The sequence below is a fragment of the Desmodus rotundus genome, chromosome 11 (assembly GCF_022682495.2).
Source record: "Desmodus rotundus isolate HL8 chromosome 11, HLdesRot8A.1, whole genome shotgun sequence".
Lineage (NCBI taxonomy): Eukaryota > Metazoa > Chordata > Mammalia > Chiroptera > Phyllostomidae > Desmodus > Desmodus rotundus.
In genome coordinates, this window is record NC_071397.1 from 81,091,299 (window position 1) to 81,116,073 (window position 24,775).

The window sequence follows — 24,775 nt, forward strand, 5'->3', positions numbered from 1 at the left end:
ACCTGTATCGAATCACACACGAGCTCATTTTTTCAAACTGATATGAAATGATGAAGAACTTACTGTTATATAGAAAGATCTATTTTGGCCCCCCCAAAAGGTTATTATTATTTTTTTCTTTCTTTCTCTGGATTGGAGGGGGTTGGAGCAGATTTATCTGTGCTCGACATTTGCAAGATGGCAGTGTTGTGGCTTCCAGAAGATGAGGAGACACAGATGCAGGAGGTGGTCTTGAGAGTCTTGTTTATAGGAAAGGTGCGCTCAAGCGTCTATCTAGACAGAACTGACCTTCAAATCTCCCAGGAGAGAATCCCATCCCACGCAGCGCCAGGCAGGCACGAGATGGGTTGACCAGACTTCTCAACTCCCTACCCAGGCCTGTCCCTCTTCAGGAAAAGACCACACAATGCTGAGAACTCATGATCTCAGCCTGGGATCTTTTCTACATCCTAGATATTCTTATTTTGAAATTCCAAAGTAATAAGAAGTCTGCCTTTGGCTATAGGGCAATGTAAATATAATAGGGCTATACTCATGTTTGAAAGGAAAATCTATCTTCACTTTATGTGACTGCAGGATCTCCAGCAAGTATAGTAAAAAAAAAAGTCTGTTGCAAGTGTATTGGAGGTTTCAGTTTGCCAGACCTGTCATGATAAATTAATTACAGGATGTTGCAGAAATGGCAAAGCTCCAGCAGCATCTTGCATAGTTTAATATAGCCCCATTTCCCCATTTCAATGTATTTGTGGTTAGATAAATCCTCAGAAATTTACAGCTGCTATAGACTAGTTTATTATGTACTCTGCCTGCACACATGATAAGTATAATAAGAATTTGATGTTCTTAAAGCGTATAGATTTTACTGACATTTCTTTACCACGATGGAAATATTTAGTTGCTAAAAGTAGCATATGCAGATACTTCTGAACACGAACTTCTGTGTACCAGGCAGGGATCGTTAAAACATTACTGTGCTTAGCCATCTTCCTTTTACTTTAAATTGAAGAACTGTAGCTCAGAGAAAAATGATACGGACCGTTTATATAAAATGGTCCCGTGAACAAATAGAAAAGAAACTGCTACTGATTTTCAGTTGAAAACACTGAAAAAACGAACTGAAGCCACCATGCTTTTCTCCAGGGAAGCTTCTTCCTTTGGACTCGTGACTGGTTTTCGCAAGCTTCAGCTGTTCAAGTTTGCTCCGGCAACAAGATTATTTTCCTCACCTTCTTGCTTTTTTCCCTTACTAGACTCTGTTTTTTTTCTTTCTTATCTTCATTAAGCAAATTATCCCCATTCCAAGCAATTTTTAATGACTGACAATATGTAAGTTTACTTAGATAAATGTTGTAGAACAAACCATTCCTACATTTTCCACTACTATATTCTTTCACAATTCTTGAAGAGATCAAATGATAATTTAAGAAATGAACTACAATAGATTAAATAAAAATCAGATTGTTCAGTTCTTTTAGAAATGACACAAGCAGATAAAATTGGACAATTCTGACACAGTATTAGAGGTGGAACATGTATGGTTATAGACTTTTTTAGATTGAGAGTAGAAATTAAAATTGCAGATTCTTAGCATTGCCCTCGCTAACTTTTTGAGAAAATAAAAATAACTCATCCATAACCAGAATGAATCTGAGGTGTTAGAAGAACAATTTCAGAAAACTGGGAGCTCACAACATATGCTTGATGTAGACTTGAAGAGCATCATTAGGAAAAAAGCATTCTTTGTGTTTACAAAACAAATGTTTTTATACTACCTAGTTCCTGCCTTAACTTAAAGTCTTTGCTATTCACTTTAATAATTAGAGCAGAAGTATATGATGAATGAAGTGCCTCATTACCAAGTTTGCTTTCCGGGTCTAGCTGTCTGCTTTTGCCTCCTTGGTCCATTGTTAACCCTAAATGATGCTGACATCCAATTCCCCTGCAGATAATTGGATACGTCCAAAGATTGAGTTTGCCAGTCAACAGAGCCTTTTGATTGACACGAGTCTTGATGTTTTTATTATCTCTGATACGACTGGAATGGCGCCTAGGCTGCTTCTAGAATACTACGCTACTATATATGTATTAGTTTGATTCCACAGGCTCTGTTTCTTAAGAAAATATAAGAATTACAGTATGTAGTAAAGATTTATCAAAATAATTATGGATAAACAAGTTATCAGTTAAATTTTTTTTTACCCAGAGGTATTTCATTTTATTTAGGTCACTGTTGCATTGAAGACATGTTCTAGTACCTGGATGTGGTTGTTCGGTAGTTACTCTCGCGTGTGCTGGAGGATCTGACTATAACCATTTGCTGGCTTACTGGACACAGCAACTGAGACCCAGCACTTCACAGACCTCCCAGTGGACGAGTGTGACACGCCTCCATTCACAGCTAACACTGACGTTTACCGGCCAAGTGCACTTGGACAAGTTCCTTAGCCTTCAAAGTCTTGGTTTCCTTATTCGCAGTGCAGAAAAGATTTTATCTACCCGATGGGTTTGATGTGAAGAGTAAATGAGGTCATGCACCTAAATTGAAGATTTGGGGAATATTTTCTGTAGTGAAGTTCAATGATGTAGACATCAACAAATACATATAGTTTAAAACGGTTGGACTGTTGAACAGTGTTCCCATAATTTACTTAACAGGTATAGCCCTCAGATGGAAATCATTTAAATATTTATTAAAGTTTAAGTTCAAAAATTTTTGTTATAGTTTATAGAACTTTCTAACCCTCTTAAAAACACTTGTGAGTTAAATACACGACTAAAGTGACCTGTCACATAAAGCTATAAAACTGTAAGTTATTTCCCAGATATAATCTTGCTGAACTTCTTAAGGAAAAAATGTCTATAGCTTAAAAATACAATTAAGGTCAAGGATTTGCTTTTATGGAAACAAACCTTACACAAGATTTCAAAAACCCCAAGTGTTAGCATTTTAAATATAAAATTGAATTTATGGTATAAAATATTTCATGCTTTAAATCTTTTAAAAGCTTGCTCTGTATTCTAGTTTTGCAAATCTTATTCATTGACAGTTTTGATAGCGAAGAATATTTAATCATCAAACTAGAGTATAATCAATAATTGGGAAATAAATTTCTAAGAATGGTTTAAAACATTTCTTAGATCTAGAAAGAGTGTCAAACTGTTACTTGTTTGGAAAATAAAAAGACACCAAATGGGATAAAATTCAATAGTTTCAGAATGAAGACATAACAAAAAAATTTTTTTTACTAAGAAAATGTATGGCTATCATAAATCTTCAAATGGACTCTTTTGTCTGATTCTTCTGCTTGATTATAATTTGGGATTATTACTTGTGGGGCATTTTTATGATCTCCCCCTTCTGATCTCATCTCAGAGAACGTGGTATAAGATGTTTTATTAATTTACTTGTGAACGTAACCCAGTCTTTCTTCGTCAATGACAAAAATGACTGGGCTTTGAGTGGAACCGACTTTTCCTGCTGTTTGCCTCAGTGGTGATTTCGTCTTCAGGATTTGCAATATAAGAATAACCCTTTATTTTACACATGAACCTTGAGATCTCAGCTTATGTTTAGCTCTCCTAACATATTCTTTCCCTTGCCATGATTTAAAATTTTCTGCAATGTGTTGAAATTCTTTGCGATTAAAACCAAAATAAGAGAATCAACACACAAATCAAAACTATGAGCTGAACCCACAGAGAGAGACACATATTTTTATTTAATTATCCAGGGCAGTCACAAGACAGAAAACACACGCTTGTACATGGCGGCTGAAGCTGGCTGCGTCCAGCTGACCTTGAAGGGCAGAGAAAAGCATCCGGAACGCTGAGAACTCACTGCTGTCGGAACAGCCCTTTGAGCTGATCCCAAGGGCCTCCGCAGTCATCACTACCACTCACCACTGTGAAAAACGCCCCTCCCTTTAGTTCCACACCGCAGGGGCCTGTTTACCAACTTTCCTGCCTCTACAACATGTGCAGGGATAAGAGCCAAATATGTTTTTACTAGAAGCTACTTCACATCGGGTATACATCTGGGCAAGGTTCACACCTCAATGCCCAGCGCTGTTTTTCTCACTTCTTATTTTAATGGAATCAATTGTCTAAGTTGGTAAATAAGCTTTCTAATTTTACATTATTTTTGACCTTTTGGGGTTAAATATTTCATTGACAGACTTATAATCACATAGTTGAGAAATGAGAAGTCAAGAAAAATGAAATAAACTTTCCTATTATAAGATTACACTTCAAAATATAAAGTCACATAGTAATGACAAGCATTATTCTGGAATTAAAAAAATAAATAATGCAATGTAACCATTTAAAACAAACATTAAGACTAAAATAAATATTAAACATTGTATGTCTAGAAATCACTTATATGCTTAAATGTGAAATGCTTTTTTTTAAAGTAAAGAAATTTAGAACACTGTTGCCAGTCTAGCCAAAAGCATTTTAGTTTATCTGTATCGAGTTATACATATAGGATTCATTCAAAACAAGTCTTTTCCCTTTTAATGCCTTTCTTACTTGGAATCACTTTGAAACTGCTTATATTTTAAATAAAATTACATTTCAGAAGCAGATACTTCATATTTTGAGCATAACATCACAGCTGTTCCAACATCACGGATATAGTATTAGATAATTACCTAGTGAACGTCCCAACAACACAAACACTTGTTTTCACATTTGCTGAGTAGCAATTATGGTTTTTACTTTATTGGTTTTGAACAACAGTAACATAATTTTGATGTAATTACTAATAAGTACAAGTACCGATACTTTAAGCAATAACAATCACAATGGTTTATAACAATTAAGCTCAAAAGGCCACACTTATTTTTCCAAGCATACCTCCTTGCTTCTGACTTTTCTAGATTCTATCATATGGACGAGAATGGTGGATTCTTCCTTTCTTCCTTAGTTTCTGAAAATTCTGAACTCTGAAGAGCAATTCCATTTGATTTAATTTGTCATTTCATTTCTGTGTATTTGGTTCTTTGTCTCTTCATTCTTCTTCAACTCCTTACTAGGAGAAAAATACACAAAATTCACTAAATGGACTCAATGTCTTTTGGCCACGGTCAAATCTTGGCATGATCAGGCACAGTTGCACAGGTAATAAAACACACTGCAATGCACACACACACAGCCACCAAAACGTTAATTACAGTACCCATCTTCTGGTGTGTCTTGTGAAAATACTGTTAACCTCTTTTAGTACCATCAGCGGTTGCTTAAAGCCCACTCTAGCACTGGCCAGTTAACTATAAGAAAACACCAACAACAAACAACCACTTGTCAAACACAGATACTAAGTACTCCAAGCACTGGATACCTCCCAGAAATTAAGAGCAGGCAATCGGAGTTCATAAAATCCTTCATTCATTGGGAAAAAAGATTGTCATGGATCATGCTTCAGAGTTAGTAACTGGGAAACATGTAGACCATTTCATTAAGCAGCATTCTTTCATTTAGTCTATGGCTGTGTCTAGTTTGATAAGTGGGTAAACTATTACATACTTTTTTCAAATAAATCTAAAAAAATGTTGTGTGTCATTTTTGATGGACAAAGACAGTGATGGTTAACTATGCATCTAAGTGCAGCTTTGAGATAAAAAAAAATTACACCATTAATGAAAACCACAGATGCAAAACCAAGCTGCCTCTTTAGAGCCCACGTAGTAAGTATACGGCAGCTGAGGGCGATAAGCAAGTGGGGTGATAAGTGAACCTGAGATTTTTAATACGATTATTCATATACTAGTCATGAATAAAAGTATCCGGACTTACACAAAAACATCTTTTCCCTAAACAGAAAGGCTTAACACCTGGCTGCTCTTCAAAAACAGACTGCAGCCTAAGAAGGCCGGCATTCTGGTTAAGGTGGTGGTCCCTCCACTGGTCGCTCCCGGGGGAGGTATAGGCTGGCGCGTTACAGCAGGAAAGAGCAGGCCAGCTATTTCCCAAGGGCCTTCCCTGGTGGCCCAGAAGGGTTAGGGAACATCTGTGCCTAGGGACAGGCCCAATCCTAAGGAAATGACTGCACTATCTTTTCATATGAAAAACATTTACACATGAGGGGAAAGAAGTCGTCTGTTAGTCGGTGCTTCCTGACTTTGAATTTGTTAAACAGACTAATCATAGATAAGTTGCTATGACATAGAGAAGCCCAAAAATGTTTTAAATGAAGCTCACAAAAGAAACTAGAGTAGAAAATGGTACAGATATGGCGTCCAAGGTATAATCTCACAGGAGCAAAAAAACCCCACAAAAAACCACATCATTTTTGTCCCTGTGTGGATACAGGTCACGTACATAAAACTTGCAGCAAATTAGGGTCTGATGAAAGTGGGAGAATAGGAAAGGCACAAATAGACGCTGGGCACACGTCACCCAGAGTCTTGTAAACATGGGCAAGGGACAGAGAAGATGGTTAAAAGGCTCTCAGAGGACTAGTAAGGCACAACAGAGAGAGGACGTTGATGACCGTGGAAGGCCAGAGTCGAAGAAGGAAAGCAGAAAACGGAAAGGGTGTGGGGACATCTGGAAACGAGTGAAGGAATCCCGCACATACAGAAGACGTAGGGCCAGTTCAATGAATCAGGCGGAGACTGCACTGTGAGAGGTCAGTAAACAGAGAAGCAAGGAGGACCCTCTGGAGAGGGAACCCGAGAGATATCTCTGGAGAAAAAGCTGCCGGAGGCAGTAAAGATAACATCTCTAAGGGAAATGAACGAGGCTAAGAGGAGGAAGGAAGGCTGGAAGGGAGAAAAGGGCCTGAATTACAGAAGGAGAAGAGATGGTCAAGTGTACACCTCTGACAACCAGGGAAAAGGAGTGGCCCCTTGTCATGATGATGGGGACAACAACGGGCTGAAAAGCTGAGAGACTGATATGCTGCGAGAGGGAAGGGATGTCACCTAACCAAAGACACTAGAACGAGTCCAAATCCAGTCTTCCTCCGAGGTCTCTCCTCCTAAAGTATCCCAGGGAGCTCACGGAGGAAGTGAGTAACAAAGGGCCTTTTTAAAGGCGAATCCCATGAAAAGAAAGAGAAAAACCTGCACAGCAAGATTTTGAAAATGAGTATGAAACCACGCTAGTGTTTGTGGGTATGTTACATGTAAAAAAGAAGATTCACGAAAGTGCTGGGCTCTACCCCACAAGAAATTCAATCCGATAAATACTCCCCGAAGGTTTAGTACCTGGCAAGTCCCCAGGCTCAGGGCTGCCCACAAGCAGGTATAGCCCCTGCCTACACGCACTTGCCATCTACACGTATCTGGTCAGAGTTAACAGACAAAGTGTTGTGTAACAGAAATAACCTTGAACTTGGAGCCAGAAGATCAAGTCCTAGTTTGGGCACTTTTTAGCTGTAACTCTGAGACCGTGATTCCTTTACAATGTAGAAAGAACAGGCTGTGGAAAATTTCTGAAATTACTTTCATTTTAAAAGAAATGATAAAGTAGTACATATCAAATAGGCTGAGTAGAAAAGTGAGAAAACACACTAAAATGAAAGTTCCAGGTATAATAACAATAATAAACGCTAGGAGCCAAGAGGTCTTGGTGTTTGTCACTGATTGGCTGCACGGCCTTGGCCAGGCTCCTCTTTGTGAAACACTGCTTGAAGGAGCACCCTTTTAGCTGAGTCTCTGCATGTATTCTCGACTGTTTTTCTCCATTAAGGGTCCTGGAAGCCGAACAGTCAGGTCAAAGGACACCAGCAGGGTTTGAAAAATTAAAAAACAGAACAACAACAACAAAAAAAACAAACCACCCTCCACAAAGAATGGATCAGTCTTACACTATTGCTATCAGTGTATCAACTCTGGTACTTTAAATTTGAAACTTGTTGCCATTTTGTGAAGGATCAGGTATTTGTTTTAATTTCTCTTCATGTGATCACTGGAAGTGGATATGTTTCCTATGTTCACTGCCATTTATACTTATACACACACACAAATTCTTCCTTTTTTAAAAAAAGGATTTATTTATTTTTTAAATTTTTTATTATTTTATTTATTTATTTTTTATTGTTATTCAGTTACAGTTGCCTGCATTTTCTCCCCATCCCTCCACCCCACCCCAGCCAATTGGATTTATTTATTTGTAGGGAGGGGAAGGAAGGGAGAAAGAGAGGGAGAGAAACATCAATGTGTGGTTGCCTAGCATGCCCCTTACTGGGGACCTATCCCGCAGCCCCAGACATATGCCCTGACTGGGAATCGAACTGGAGACCCTTTAGTTCACAGGCTGGCACTCAATCCACTGAGCCACACCAGCCAGGGGGCGTGTGTGTGTGTGTGTGTGTGTGTGTGTGTATTTCTTTAAGAATTACTTTAAGAATTCCGGCCTGCTAACAGAAAGGTCTCTGGTTTGATTCCCGCCAGCACACATGCTTAGGTTTTGAGCCAGGTCCCCAGTTGGGGGTGCATAAGAGACAACCAATTGATATGTCTCTTGCACATTAATTTTTTTCTCTCCCTCTTTCTCCCCCCCTTTTCCTCTTTGCAGAGATAAATAAATAAAAAACAAAAAAGAATGCCTTGTTCACACTCTTTGCCAGTTTTTCTACTGGTGTCCTTTTCCTTGTTATTTCTTAGAGCTTTTCATATGTTAAGGGTATTACACTAACCCTTTATCTGTGATACATTTTATGAAGCTCTTCCCTATCTTAGGCTCTTGTATGTTTTAGACTTTGCTTACGGCGGTTCGCGGCCTTCCTCCACTGAGCGAGTCTAAGGGCTCCACTTTAGCAACAGGCTCAGATGATGGCCAGCATTTCTTTTTATCAGTAATGTGTTTTTAAATTAAGTGTACTATAGATATAATGCTATTGTACACTTCACAGACTACGGTATAGTGTAAGCAAAACTTACATATGCATTAGAAACCAAAAAATTTATGTGAGTTGCTTTATTGCAATATTTGCTTTATTGCAGAGGTCTGGAACCAACCTACCCTGTCTCTGAGATATGCCTGCACATCGTTTTAAAGTTTCTATTATTTGAATCTAAAAATATGTTTCGAAATGGTTTCTAATTCTGCTATCAAGATTTTTTTTTAAAAAAAGGCATTACCTAACCCACAATTAGGTAACTATTCATCTATATGCCTTCTATACAATTAGATTTTATATTTTTACAGTTAAAATCTGAAAATACTGATGAAAATTTTCAGTCTAGTTCCCAGAAAGTGAAAACTCCACAAAAGCAGACACGCCAGAGCAGCACATCCGCTTTCAGCAGAGAGGTCCGTGTCCCTAACGGGAAAAACAGGAGTCTTCTGAAGGGCCTTCTTATACTCCACCCACCAGAAAGCGTGGCCGTGCAAACACACCTTTCCTGCTTGCTGTCTCAGTGGAAAAGGGCCCCCCTGCCCCCGTTTCACAGTCTGATCCTCGGCATTTCCTTAGGTCCCCTGAGATTTCCCTCTTATCTATACCTTCGATGGCTTCTCTCAAGGAACAATTTCCTCCCAGTTTGTACATATTCTTGTCATTCCCCTCTGTATCAAGATCTTCTCTACATCCGTGTTTTCTACTGGTTACTGCCCAGCCTTTTCTTTCCTTGGAAGGCAGCCTCTTAGAGAAGCAGTCCATTCTGACGGCCTTTTCCCTTTGGGCAGGAGACAATCCGATTCCTGCTTCCAGGGCTCCACCAAGCCATCCTCTCTCTGTCTTCTGGGGCGCAAGGGCACTTCTCAGTCCCGACTTAACTTCTCTCTTGGGCACCTGTCATTGCTGACCACGTCCTTCCGAAATCTTTTCCCACTGACTCTATGACACAACTCTCTCCCAGTTGTCTTCTTACCTCTATGAGGGTGACTTTTCGGCCAGTTTGCTCATTCTTGTTCACCTGCGTGTCCATCACATGTCCTCGGTCCTCATGGCCCTGTGCTTTGCCCACTGGAGAACTAGAGGAGGGAAAGATCAGAAACCAGGAGCCAGTAAGAAAGCTGCTGCAGCAGCTCAGACCAGGCTCTGATCTCAGAAAGTGGCAGTGGGAACGCAAAGGGGAGATAAGTGTGAGGACCTGAGAGGAACACACTTGAGAGACCATATGAGTGATTACACATGGGGGTGAGAGACAGGGAGTTGCTCAAAATAATGCAAAGACATAAAACTTTAGCTGGTTGAGCTCCCCCTTAACCATGATGAAGGGAGAAGAATAAAACAAATTTTACTACTCCCAGAAGGATGTATGGGACGTCCCTCAGAAAGCTGTAATCAAATTAGATGGAAAAATGTGTGTGCACGCGCATGCGTGTATATGTGAAAGTATGAGGTGTTCCTTAATGACAAAGAAATGAATGAAGAAGTTTGTGTGTAAGAAAGTTGTGATATTCTAACCTGTGGAATGGGGAATGCAGCTTTTCAAATGGTTCAACAGTGATAGTAAAACATAAAACAAATATTAGTGGGTGATTCTGTTCTACTACAAAGTATGTTAGAAGAAAGAATATACAAAAACAATGTAAAAAGGGAAAAAAGTCAGCCCAGGCTGGTGTGGCTCAGTGAACTGAGTGCTGTTCTGTGAACCAAAGGGTTGCTGGTTTGATTCCCAGTCAGGGCACATGCTTGGTTGCAGGCCAGGTCCCCACTAGGGGGCACATGAGAGGCAACCACACATTGATGTTTCTCTTCCTCTCTTTCTCCCTCCCTTCTCCTCTCTCTAAAAATAAATAAATAAAATCTTTAAAAGTTTTTTTTTAAAAAAGGGAAAAAATCAAAGAGTGGAAAACAAAGGAAAAGAGTACCTCTTTTCTAGGAGGTCCAGGAATGGTGGGAGATACCAAAACAAAAGATGAAAAAATTTCACAATCAAGTAATAAGTACAATTGAATAAAGAGTGCTATAAACTGATGTGCTCTCTTATAACAGATAAGTTGAAGCCTTAACCAAAAGGAATATATTTAGAAATAGGGTCTTTAAGGAGGTAATTAAGTTTAAATGAGGTGGTAAGGGCAGAACCCTAATCTATAGGACTGGAGTCCTTATAAGAGGAGGAGACACCAGAAATCTTTCTCTTCATACATGCACCAGGGAAAGGCCATGAGAGGACAGAGCAAGAAGGTGGCCACCTGTGACCCTGCTGGAACCTTGATCTTGAACTCACAGTCCCCAGAACTGTGGAAAGATAAACCACTGTTGTTTAAGTCACCCAGATGCTGGTACTGTTATGGCAGCTCAAGAAGAATAATACAGAGATGTGTAAGTAAAATGAAGTCCGATGACTGAGAAGCAAAAGGTCAGAAATTACAAAGATGAAAGAATAAATAAAGTATAATTAAGAAAGAAGTAAAACGATGAGTGAGAAAGGAAAGGTTGAAAATGAATATGAAACTAGGTTAGTGTTCTGAAAAAAGAATTAGTAATTTACAATATTAATCAATCTGCAGTCCACCCTTTCCACCTATCTCCAGGGAATCTATGCTGTGGCATTAAATGATAATTTTTTTAAAAGATTTTATTTATTTTTAGAGAGAAGGGAAGGGAAGGAGAAAGAGGGAGAGAAACACCAACGTGTGGTTACCTCTCATGTGCAGCCTACTGGGGACCTGGCCTGCAACCCAGGCATATGCCCTGACCTGGAATTGAACCGGCGTTTAGGTTTGCAGGCCTGCGCTGAATCCACTGAGCCACACCAGCCAGGGTGCTGTGGCATTAAAGTAAAACTCAAGTGTCTGTGCGGATCAGGTGAGAGAGGGAAGGTGCAGGTAACACAGCATCACTGTGGTGAACTGCAGAAGGGCTGACCCACTGGAGGGAGGCAGCCCAGAGGCTCAGCCCCAGCTGATAGGTGCCTTGGAAGAAGGTAGAGCTTGTATTATTTCCAAGAGAAGTCAAAAACCTGCATTTATGTAAAATATTTTTATATTTGGACAACTAATAAAATTACACACAGGCACAGTGGACCCAACCAAGGATACCAGGAAAAATACCTGGAAAATACATAAGACATCTGGGCATTGCTTGCAGCCAAGATGGAGTAACTGAAACCAGATGTACCTTCATGCCTAAACCAACCCAAAAGACTGGACCAAATATAGGAACCAATGGTTTTCAAGATTCTAAATCAGAGGCAACAAAGAATAGTTTCCCAAGATATGGAAAATAAAGGACATGAGCCCTGTGACGGGCCAGCATACTGCCTTCAGTGTTTCCGGGCCATGGCATGAGACCTGCATGGAACCTGGGGACAGCCTGAGAAGAGCTGAGGGCCTGGGAAAACCAAAGTGGGCAGGGTTCACAGAAAGCCAGAGAGGAGGCAGCCTCATAGTGAGAGAGCCCGAACACCTGCAAAGCATTCCCTTCAGTATTTGGCAGGGCACTGCTGAGCGCATGCATCTGAGGAAATTCAGCAACAGTGCCTGTTCCCATCAGCCAGGTTGGAAAACCTCACAACTCAGAGGGCATCGGGTAGAAGCGTCTTGTGTCAGTGGTGAGGAATAAGTAGCTCTAGACTAAACATGGTTCCAGTCCCACCTAACAAGCCTTAACAGCAAGACCTGAAAGTATCATACAGTTTTCCAGTAGCGTAATTACGTTCTAGAACAGAGCTTAAGAATATTTATGGGAATACAAAAATATCTAACAGCCAATGATAAAATTTCCAGTGTGGCATCCAATAAAAATTGACCAGAAGAGAGGTAAAAAAAAAAGGGGGGGGGTTGGGGGAATACAAATTATAACAAGGAAAAAAAAAGAAACCAACCCAGAACACCACAGATGTTAGAATTATCAGACAAAGACTTTACAACACTTGTAATTGTATTTTACCTGCTCTAAATGTAAAGAAGACACATGGAAGATTTTTAGAAGATCTAAACTGAGTTTTTGGAGATGAAAATTAAAATGTCTGAGATGAAATATATTCTGGATGGGATCAAAGGCAGATTGGACATTGCAAAGAAAAGATTAGAAAACTTGGAAGCCATAGCAATAAAACTACCCACGATGAAACACACAGACAGAAAAGAATTTAAAAAATAAACCAAGCATCAATGAGCTGTAGGACATCTTCATATGGCTTAACGTACACGTAATTGGAATCTTCAAAGAAGAGCAGAGAAACAATTGGGTACGGGCAAAAAAAGACAGAAGAAAAAGTGGCCCAAAATGTTCCAAATTTGATGAAAACTATAAACCTACAGATCCAAGATCAACTAACCCCTAGTAGTACCAGAAACACAAAGAAAATCACAATGAAGCACATCATAATTTAATTACCCAAAACTAATGATAAAGAAAAATCTGAAACAATATTTTAAAATTTTTTATTTTTGATTTTAGGGAGAGGGGAAGGGAGGAAGAAAGAAGAAACGTCAACGTGAGAAACATCGACTGGTTGCCTTCTGCAGGTGCCCCGACTGGAACCTGCGACCCAGCCAGGCACGTGCCCTAACCGGGAATCCAACCGGACTTTCCGCTTTGTGAGCAGACCCTCAACCAATTGAGCCACACTGGCCAGGGTGGTGATAAAAAGAAATTTTCAAAGTAGTCAAACTGGGAGAAAACATGTTATGCCCAGTGGAACATATTACTTGTTGGGAAAAACACAAGTGAAAGAGACTGGAACACCATCTTTCCAGGACCAGAAAATAAACAAACAAGCAAACAGAACATCTTTTAACACAGAATTGCATTCCAGAGGAAAACTGCATTCAAATACAAAGGTGAAATGGACCTTTTCAGATATGCAAAAAAGTAAGGTATTCCTTCTTAGCTAGCCAACACTACAAGAAATGTTAAAGGGAGTTCTTCAGGCAGAAGGAAGAGGATCGATGGAAATACAATTCTATATAAAGGAATGAAAACCACTGGAATTGTAACAAAATGGGCAAGTATGAAAGACTTTAATATTTTCCATCTCTTCAAAAGATGTTAGTATAAGCAAAAATACCGACCATGCAGTGAGGGGCTTACAACATATATAAAAATAAAATACGCGACTACAGAAGCATGAAGGTCCGGAGAGAAGGAACCGAAGCACACTGTTCTAAAGCTCTTGAAGACACACTGTGTGGTAAGGATTTGTATGATAAGCCCTAGAGAAATCCCAAAGACAGCAAAGAAATATATATATGTATTTCTTTTGGATATAGGAAGCATTTCTTTTGGATAGGAGATTATATATATCACAGCAAAGTATGAGAAAAGTGTCTCAGCAGGTAATATCAATAAAGAGACACAAATTACAAAAACACCAAATCTACATACAATCTCCCAGAAAACTGAAAGGATGGGAATACTTCCTAAGTCATTCCATGTGGCCAGGTACCCTGACACTGAAACCAGACCACAACAGAACAGAACAAAACAAAACAAAGTATAGACCCGTGTTCTTCATGAAAAAAATGCAAATGAAAAATTTAAATAAAAGTTTAGCCAGTCAAGTAAAATAAAATCAATTTATAAAAAGGATAAGTGGGGTTTAGCCTATGAATGAAAAGTTTGGTTTCACATTTATATATCAATATAATTTACCATATTAAAACATTAAAAAAATCATATAATTATCTTAACATGCAGAAAAGGCATTTGACAAACATGCGACATCCATTCCTGATACAAACTCTCAGCAAACTAGAAAATGGAGGAATACCTGAAAAGGGCATTTATTAAAAAAATAAAACTTTATAGTAATATCATAATTAATGGTAAAAAAAACCTGAATGCTTTCCTACTCATTCTCCACAAGGTTGGGAGGAAGATAAAAATGTCTGCTCTCATAACTTCTATTCAACACTGATCTGGAGGTTCTGGCCAGTGCAAGTAAATCAAAGGAAGAAAAAAAGAAGAAATAAAAGGCATCCAGATTTGAAGGAAGAAATTAAACTGCTTTTTATTTGCATGACTATATATATATAGAAAATTTGCTGAAATCTAAAGAGCTAGTAAAACTAACAAGAGAGTTTAGAAAGTTGGCATGATACAAAGTCAATCAATATACAACTATTTGCAATATTTCAATAAGAGCAACAAATCATTGTAAATTGAAATTGAAAAACAATACCATTTTCACATGAAATACGCAGGAATAATTTAGCCAAATGTGTGCAAGAGTTATACACTAAAACTAAAGATACAGTGCTGAGAGAAATTAAAGACTGAAATGAATGGAGAAACATGTCACGTTAAAGAGTGAGAATATTGAATATTGCTCACATGTCAATTCTCCCCTTACTGACCTGAAGATTCAAGGCAATCCCAGCTGAAAATCCAGCAGGCTTTCTTGTAAAAATCGACAAGCTTACTCTAAAGTTCATGTGGACACACAAAGGACCTTCAAGAGCTAAATCAACTTTAAAAAAGGACAAAGTTGGAGAACCAGTATTATCTGACTTCAAGATATATTGCAAAACTAAAGGAATCAGGAGAGTGTGTTGTTATTGATGCAGAGACAGAATCAGATCAAATCAGACTGGAGACCAGAGAGAGACCTAATCACATACTGACAACTGATTTTCAATAAAGGTTATTCGGTTGAGGCAGGGCTGTGTTTCAACAAATGGCACTGGAATAATTGCAAACAAAACAAAACAAAACTCTCTTATCCAAACTTCACACCATATACAAAAAGTGAACACAAAATAGGTCACAAACAAATATAAAACCTGGTAACATAAAACTTTCATAGGAAAACACAGGAGGAAACTTTTGTGACCCCGGGCAAATGTTTCTTAGATACTACACTAAAGCATGATGCATAAAATAAAAAACATGGTAAATAGATTTTCATCAGAAGAAAAAAAAAAAGTCCGCTCTTCGAAAGCCACTAATAAGAAAAAGAATAAAAAGGCAAAACAGAGACAGAGAAAATATTTGCAAATCATGTATCTGATAAAGAACATATTTGGAATGTATCTGATGCCATCCACCTGACAACGGATAGTTCTGATTTCAGAAATGTGGGTGTGCATGGAGGGTTAAGAGGCCAAAAAATAAAGAACTTAAAAAAAGTTGCCAGTAATGGGGTATTTTAGGGAAAAAAAGGTAAACTACAGCTTTCTAATGAAGACAAGAAGAAACTGAAGGAGTCCAGAACAGGATTATAATAACAAAAAAATATACAGTGGAGGAGTGATAGAATACTTGGAATTAACTTGTCACTACACTATATTAAGAAGAGATTTCACTCATTCATTGAGTTCACATTTGAGCACAATATTTATAAAGGACTTTAATATGACTGACCATGTAAATTAACTTCTTTCTGACTCAAGTTGTTAATAGTAAAGCACCCTCTGTTTTCAAAATCCCCCAACAAACTCAAGATAAAATATGTTAGTCTCTAACTAGGGAACACCAATACTATTTTACTTATATCGATTATAACATATTTATGGAAGTTTCGTTGGAAACTCTGACTTGGGCAGCAGACAGTAACAACATAGAGTCATGAGGTACAAAAGTGAAAGTTCAAGACTTTCAAGAATATGCTTTTGTTAAACTAAGCTAGAGAAGTCTCTTCTTCATATCTTAAAAATAGTGTAGCTTTAACTAAAATATATATAAATGGTTTGCACAGAAGTGATTGGCATTTCTAAAAAATAAAGGAAGAAGCAAGACAAGAAATTCAAGTAGAAAGTTGTAAAAGGTGGTCCTTTGTGACTCATTTTGGTCAAGCAACTAATAGTTAGATGGTGCAAATGGAATGGCCAGACTGCAAAGAAACCAAAAAACCAAAACCCACAAAAAACACCAGCCTCTGTCCATTTACTTGGGTACAATGGACTCACTTGGGTACATGAAAGAAATAAGGAGGTGAATTGTTTTGTACATGCTGGGCTATAAATAGTATTCCCACCTTCCACTAGCCTGCAAGTTTTCAGGTTATGAGAAATGTATCTTAATTCGTACTTGCTTCTAAGAATTTACTAGTACAGGGAAAGCCCAAAGGCTTTAGATGAACTAGAGCACTTAGACATATCTGAACTGCTCACGAAAATTTATTTTCAGATGCTCCTTAAACATCCATGTTCAAAAGGAGAAACCAATCTGTCCTGAGCGCCTTGAGAAGCTGGGATGTTTTGTGAGGCTCTTGGACTTGAATCTGGAAAGTATGGCGAGGATCTGTCCATCACCTGAAACTGGGTATCCCACGTAGTCACAGTGACGAGTCTCTCACTCGCTTATGAGCTCAAACATTTTAACAACGTGTTCAAGGACACCAAGAGCATTGTTCCCGTAATGTATTAAGTGTGGTCATTTTTTGGTTGTTGAAATAGAGTTTGTCCTTATTGTTCCAGTCTGCTTTTTATATGTGCGCACTCTTGTTGAGTATAACCTCCTCACAGTCAATAACTATATCATCAATTATATGTAAACTTTCAATTATTCAGACTGGAACTGAAAACGTGCCTGGCAGATAAAACAAAAACAAAAACCGGAAGGATCTGGGACGAGTGCATGCACCTCCTGACAGACAAGGAGGAAGACGTGAAAGGAACAGCGATGAGGAGGGAGGGACCTGTGGCCTGGCCCTGGCTCTGGCTCAGCCTCCGCTGCCCGCAGCGGCCTGAGCCCCGCCGCAGCCTCTGAGCTTGTTTCTCCTTCCGGTTGCATCTGTCCCAGGGAAACGGGGAGAATCAACTGTGCCACTGCCAGGGACTGTGCTCTGAAGCGCAGGGCTATATATATATATAGTTATATGATTATTAATAGATTTTCTCTCTCAAAAAAAGATTTTAAACTTATAGCAAAATGGCATCTTACTAAGGAGCCTGACAACACTGAATATAGCTCAAAGCACATACGCATGCGGTCAGGGGATCGGGCGGGAGACACGGTCTTGGCCCGAGAGCGGACACAAATGTGCCCCGTGCGATCCGCACAAGGCCTTTCCTATTCGCTTTCTGCACTGTACAACAGAAGCTACAGAAAGAATTTCTATGCCCCCTTCTAGGTCATGATTTGGTGACTCTCTTAAATACCACTTGAAAATTGTGTTGATCTTTTATCTGTAGAATGAAATATTATCTTGTGAGATAATGCATGCTTTCATTTGATAATTCCTGTAAATTAGACTGTAATCTGAGTCAGGATTTTTGAACCGGAAGACATTTCAAAATGTCAAATGTGTAACAGGGTTAACTTCAACAGATATTTTCCTGAAGAGAATTCAGCAGGGAGTATCTGTGTGCACATGTGTGACAGCATGCACTCATGTGTTTGGGGGGGTGATAGGAAGGCATGACAGATACCTAAGCTGTTTGAGGCATGTTCAAGGCATGTGATGGTTTGCTAGTGATGTCTGAGTATAAAGTTTGGGCTTAAAATTAGGTACAAAATGATATTCAATGATAAAAATTGAGACAATTTGGGGGGAATGTTTTTATGTAATTCTTTTGAAGTAAAAGAGGGATTGTCTATTTAATGAATTAAGTGATACAGCAAGTACCAAATAAAAATACAAAACTTCCCAGAGATCTTTTAAAATAAATACCTCAAAAGAAATTGCTCAAATACATTATGCATTTGTAGAAAATATACAATGCTAGTGTTCTGGGTATTAGCATTTTTTCTTTAATACCTGGAAATAGGCATTTCATATTTTTTTTACCACATATTGTTACATGTTTTCAGTTAATACATTTCAAAGGTAACTCAAACAAAAGTAAATGACAAAATGGGTCCGTAAAAATAAAAATTTAGTGTGAGCCTTGGACGATACCTCAATTGGTTAAATTCATTATAGCATTGTCCTGATATACCAAGGTTGGGGGGTTCCCCCGCCCTGGCGAATACCTAAGGCTCCACCCCTTACTACATAACAGGTACGCCAAGACAAAAAATTATGGCCCAAATGAAAAAACAGATCCAAACTCCAAAAATAGAACTAAGCAATGAAGAGAGAGCCAATCTATTAGATTCAGAGTACAAAACACTGGTAGTCAGGATGCTCACAGAAATGGTTGAGCATGGTTGCAAAACAGAGGAAAAAGTGTAGGCTATGCAAAGCAAAATAAACAAAAATATACAGGGAACCAACACTGAAGGGAACAAAACCGGGACTTAAATCAACAATTTGGAACTAAAGGAAGAAATAAACATCCAACCAGAACAGAATGAAGAAACAAGAATTCAAAAAAAGGAGGAGAGGCTTAAAAGGAGGAACCTTCGGGACAACTTTAAATCTTTCAACACAGAATAACAGGGGTACCAGGAGGAGAAGAGGAAGAGCAAGAAATTGAAAACTTATTTGAAAACATAATGAAGGAGAACTACCTCAATTTGGCGAAGGAAATAGAATTCCAGGAAGTCAAGGAAGCCCAGAGAGTCCCAAAGAAGTTGGACTCAAGAAACATACACCAAGGCACATCATGATTACATTATCCAAGATTAAAGATAAGGAGAGAATCTTAAAAGCAGTAAGAGAAAAGGAGACAGTTACCTACAAAGGAGTGCCCGGAAGACTATCAGCCAATTTCTCAAAAGAAATCTTACAGTCAAGAAGGGGCTGGAAAGAAGTATTCCAAGTTATGAAAGGCAAGGGCCTACATCCAAGATTACTCTATCCAGCAAAGCTACCATTTAGAATGGGAGGGCAGATAAAGTGCTTCCCAGATAAGGTCAAGTTAAATGAGTTCATCACCACCAAGCCCTTATTATAGGAAATGTTAAAGGGACTTATCTAAGAAAAAGAAGATGATCAAAAATATGAACAGTAAAATGACAACATACTCACAACTATCAACAACTGAACCTAAAAAACAAAAACAAAAACAAATGCAAACAACTAGAACAGGAACAGAATCACAGAAATGGAGAGCACAGGGAAGGTTATCAGTGGTGAGGGGGAGGAGGGAGAATGGGGGAAAAGGTACAGGGAACAAGAAGCATAAATGGTAGGTAGAAAATAGACAGTGGGAGGTTAAGAATAGTATGGGAAATGGAGAAGCCATAGAACTTGTATGTACGACCCATGGACATGAACTAAGGAGGGGGAATGCTGGTGGGAGCGGTTGTACAGGGCGGAGGGGAATAAAGGGGAGAAAAAAAATGGGACAACTGTAATAGCATAATCAATAAAATATACTTTAAAAAAAGAAGCAACCAATGAATGCATAAATAAGTGGAACAACAAATGATGTGTTTGTCTCTCTCTTCCTTGCTCTCCCTCTCTCAAATAAATACATCAAAAAAGATTATGTTCAAAAATTTTAGTGTGAGATTTTAATTTAATTTCTTGTAATTTTTCATACACATTCTCAACATCCAAACCTTAAACTATTCTCCTTGCTCTGACCAGCATGGCTCAGTTGGTTACCCATCGTTCCATAAGATGAACGGTCACCAGTTCAACTTCCCAGGGCACATGCCTGGGTTGCGGGTTCGGTTGCAGTTGGGGCAGGTGTGAGAGGCAACCAATCGATGTTTTTCTCTCACATCAATGTTTCTCTCCCCCTCTCTTTCCCTCCCTTCCCCTCTGTTTAAAAAAAATTAATAAAATTAAAAAATATATATTCTCCTTAAACCAACTAAACTCTTTTATCAATTATCTGAAATCTAATTCAGAGTATGTTTTGAGAAGAAAAATGAAAGACTGTCCTTAATAAAAAAAACCCCAACTACTTATTGCTGCAAATTATGTAGGAAGAAAAGTTGCTCACTGTGTCACAGACTTGTAGCTCCACTGGACATCCTGAGACTTGTCCCTGTGGACTGACTGCTGTGAAGGAAGAAAAAAAGCAAACGGGCAGCCAAAAATCAGAGAAGACAGCACAGGTAATATTCACATACTGAAAACACACCAACGTGCCGAGTGAGGAGGGAGCATGCCTGTTCTGAACATAAACCAAGAGTTCTCAGATTGCTGAAGCACTCCATAAAGAAAGCCGGCTTCCAGGTGTGCGGCAAACAGCGCCACACTGAATCAGCCTAAGTTAACCTGGTAATATGACACGGGGTATTACTTACGTTCTAGATTTACCTTTCAGCATTGCATCTTGACTTCATCATCTTTTCAGTATACTCTACATTTTCATAGTAGACTCACTGAACTATATGTAAAATATTAAATCTGAGAGCTCTTTATATCTTCTACAAAATTTGTTCCAAGTACCTGTGTTATTAATGGCACCTCTATGAGAAAAACAAATAAATAAGTACTCTCAGTGGTGTTGAATTGTACACTAAGGGTTAGATGGTTCCTCTAGAATATGAACATGACTTCCAAATAAAAGTATACTGTGGGGAAATGGTGTTTGATATAGACAGTTTTTTTACAAATCAACCAAATGTTGCCATCAAATAGACTGCAAATGTTTTCTACAGATAATTACATGTTATGAAAAGGGTCCACTTAAAGTTCACATAAAAATATAAATTGTTACTATGTTAAATTTTGAACTATTCACAAATTGAATCATATGCAAATGAGGGAGATATACCACATCTATTTATTTAAGTAAAAAAACTCAGAAAACAAAAACCAAAATGAAAGAATAGGAGTACAACCTTCTCCCTTCCATCTTAACTTGTTTGAGTAACTACTCTTTTCCCAGTCTTATCTCTACGGAAGCTTGTTTTGATTTTTTAGATTTCTTCCACAAAGAGATGCCTGCAGGATCATTCCTCAGCAAGATTCAGCAGTGAGTATTTTTAAACAAGTATTACTTTTCTTATCAGAAAGACTTCAAAAGGATATTATGTTTTTCTGGACCATAATTATGTGATATTATTACTAGCTGTATAGCATTAAATCAAGCATATAATAAAACAAGAATTATAGAACAAGAAGACTTAGTAGTGAAAGGTTTTAATAAGTGACCCAATTTCAAAGAAAACAAAAGAACCAATGACAAACACCTTGATTTTTTTCTAACGGTAAAGATGATCTGACTCAGTTAAAACGTGTTTGTATGGAAAATTCAAACTCAAGGAGTAATTCAGATTGCAGAATACTTTACTTGCCTTAAACCCAATAGAGCAAGAAGCTAAGAAAACCATTAAACCTAGCTCAAAAAGCATCAATTATAGTGGAATTTCTTGAGTTTTTTTCCAGACTTATGAAATAAATACACTAAGCATAGCCATCCAAACATAGCCATCAAATTAAAGGTAAGATGTTTTACTCTTTACATGGTCTAAGTATTACTTGTATCTCTTTGCCCATGGCAAGACAAGTATCTTACCATGAATATATTTACATATATGAAACTTTTATAAAATGGATAAAAAAACCATTAACATAATGGCTTTAATTAGAATCTGAACTACTCCGAAGGTTGAGGAAACGTCAAACAGAATTACAGATCACTAAGACAATGTTACTTTTAAGTACTTGTGGCCTTGACAGATGAGTGTAACATATTAGCACATGTAGGTCTTACCAAACCTGCTTCTAATAGTCAGTTCACATGAAATGGATACTGTGATGTCCTCAGAGTTGGTCTAGGTTAAACATCGTCCCTGCCATCTTTCCTACTATATTATTACATTACTGTAACTGTGTATCCAAAGGTGCATGATGAGTTCAAATCCTATGAATCCCAAAGTTGGGTGTCGACATGACAAAGTTTTAATACTTATTTGTAAACGGACACACATTTAATTAGGACCAATACTTCACTTCTGAACACCTTTACTCAATCATTCTTGGTCTCGGCCGCAGCACGCCATATGGGTAGTTACTCATGGAGGCAGAAGGAGGGGCAAGAAGGAGGTGTCTCTGTGAGCTGTTTTGTTTTATTTTCTCTTTAAACAAAAAAGCCCCTAAGACTACAATATCATCAGCCCATAAGCACCCCCACCACGCACAAGGCCAAGGAGCATGACTCCCTTCTTTCCCTCCTGTCCACACACACCTCTCAGACAGTTGTTTTGTGACTTCGCTTCTTCCTCATGGGTACCCTTGATTGGAGAGGAGGGGATGAAGAGAGGAAGATGAGCAAAGCACAAGAGATGAATGAAAGGACCAACATCTGCAGACTCCTGCTTCCCAAAACCTTACAACTTCTTAACAGGTGCTTTTACATTTAGATGCAGTGGGACTTAAACATGAAAGGAATGATTAATGGAATGATTTTAAGTGCTTCGACTGATTACATGGAGATTAACCAAGAAGAAACACCTCATAAATAGCTCTGTAAAAGAGAAATGGGCCATGCAAACAACTCACCCAAATATTTCTTATATATTTGAAGAATGAATGTAAAATTATGTAAGTGTTCAATCCATGTCTGTTGTAACTAGCACCCCAGCTTTAAAGAAGGCAAATTTAGTATTAAAAAAGTATAGCATAGCTCTTTTACATGCTGTTTATATAATCCTGATATCTATTTTTTCTATATAATTAATATCCAGAACTTGTTTATATCCCCTTTGTAGGATTTATTTTTTTGGACAGAGAGAGAGAGAGAGGAACAACAATCAGGGATGGTGGTTAAATTCTAGTCTTGGTTCTGTCATTAACTCTCTCTGTGGCCTACGTAAGCCACTTCTCTTGGGAGTCTCATTTTTTATCTGAAAACGAACAGCAGGGGCTCAGAATGAAAGCTTGAACTCTCGTGGCACCACTCTCGTATCTTACAGATGAGGAGATGGAGGCCCAGAGTCACTACAAGGTTGGGGAAGTAGCCTGGAGGTTATGCTCCTGTTTTTCAGAACAATTTAACAGTAAAGTAGTTTTTCAGTACAATTTTGTTTGAAAACCTCATATACAAACACTTACAGGTAGAATTACTCTAGGTAAAGCAAGGTTTGGTGGCTGGGCAAACCTGCCCCCCCCCCAACAGAGTCCTGAGGAACAGGGCTGTCCCTACAGGAGAGAGTTGACAACTAGACTAGACAATTTCTTCGGGTTTCCTCTGTTGCTAAAATTCTGTTTTCAGGAGCACAACTTTACGATTTAAATATCCATATGAGTTTGATGTTGATTCTTTGATTTTAAGATTTATTATTATGTGATTTGTATTTGACGCTGAATCCTCCAATTCTAATGCTTTTCCTTAAGGACAAAACATTCTTTTGCATTAAGATGAAGTTTCTACAAATATACCTAAAAGGGAAGGCCTTCTTGGTGATTCATGATTTGCAGTGTTGGAGGCTAACGGTGCCAATTAAACAGCAGCACATTCCTGAGGAACACCACTCTGCCAGCGAGGTGCGGTGCTGGGCTCCCGGCACACAGAGCTGAGCGGCCTCAACTCTAAGGGAGACAGGCATGGACACGACAGACAATGCAGAGGGAGGGACGTTACGATAAAGGTGAAAAGGAAATGTGGAGAAGAAGAACAGAAGGCTCAAATTGTAACAGAGGCTTCTGAGAAGGATTCAGAGGAGGAAACATTTAGTTAGATCTTAAGGGATAAATTGAAATTCTGATAATTGGGGAAGTAGCCAAAACCCCACAGTTCAAGAAAACAGGGTGAGCAGAGGTTTGAGGGATGTGTCCGTCGGGCAGCATACCAGCAGCCCGTGTTGGAGGATGAGGAAGAGTAGGTCAAAACTTCTTTTCGATCTCTGAGGATGGGATCCAAAACAATTTGCAAGATTTGGACTACACAGACAAATGCAGAGCCACTGACATTTCTGAGCTGGTCGTTCACAGGGCTCGACTTCTGTTTTAGGAAGGGATCTCCAGTAGGCAGGCGAAAGGTACATTAGAAGTTGGAGAATGCAAGAACGAAGACTGCCGTAGCTGGGCACCTGGGGGTGTTTCGTAGCAACACCTTTCCCGAGCTCTTCCCCCGCAGTTCACTCCGAAAAATCCGGCACCCTACACCGGTTCCTACCCTTTGTCCTTTTTATTCTTTATAC

General features: G+C 38.7%; 1 protein-coding gene across 8 annotated transcripts in view; it reads right to left on the minus strand.

Annotated features, from left to right (window-relative positions):
* Positions 1-3,698: 3,698 nt before the first annotated feature.
* AHI1 (Abelson helper integration site 1) overlaps positions 3,699-24,775 on the minus strand; it is a 183,274-nt gene continuing 162,197 nt past the window's right edge. For 5 of the 8 annotated variants that reach the window (XM_053913956.2, XM_053913955.2, XM_053913958.2 and 2 more), the window contains 3 exons: positions 20,626-20,684; positions 9,822-9,924; positions 3,699-5,032 (listed from right to left, as the gene is read on the minus strand). In XM_053913956.2, coding sequence (XP_053769931.1) covers positions 5,030-5,032; positions 9,822-9,924; positions 20,626-20,684 — 165 coding nt within the window. In that variant the 3' untranslated portion in view covers positions 3,699-5,029. The remainder of the gene's footprint in view (positions 5,033-9,821; positions 9,925-20,625; positions 20,685-24,775) is intronic. The other 3 variants (XM_053913961.2, XM_053913963.2, XM_053913962.2) reach the window with 3 other exon arrangements.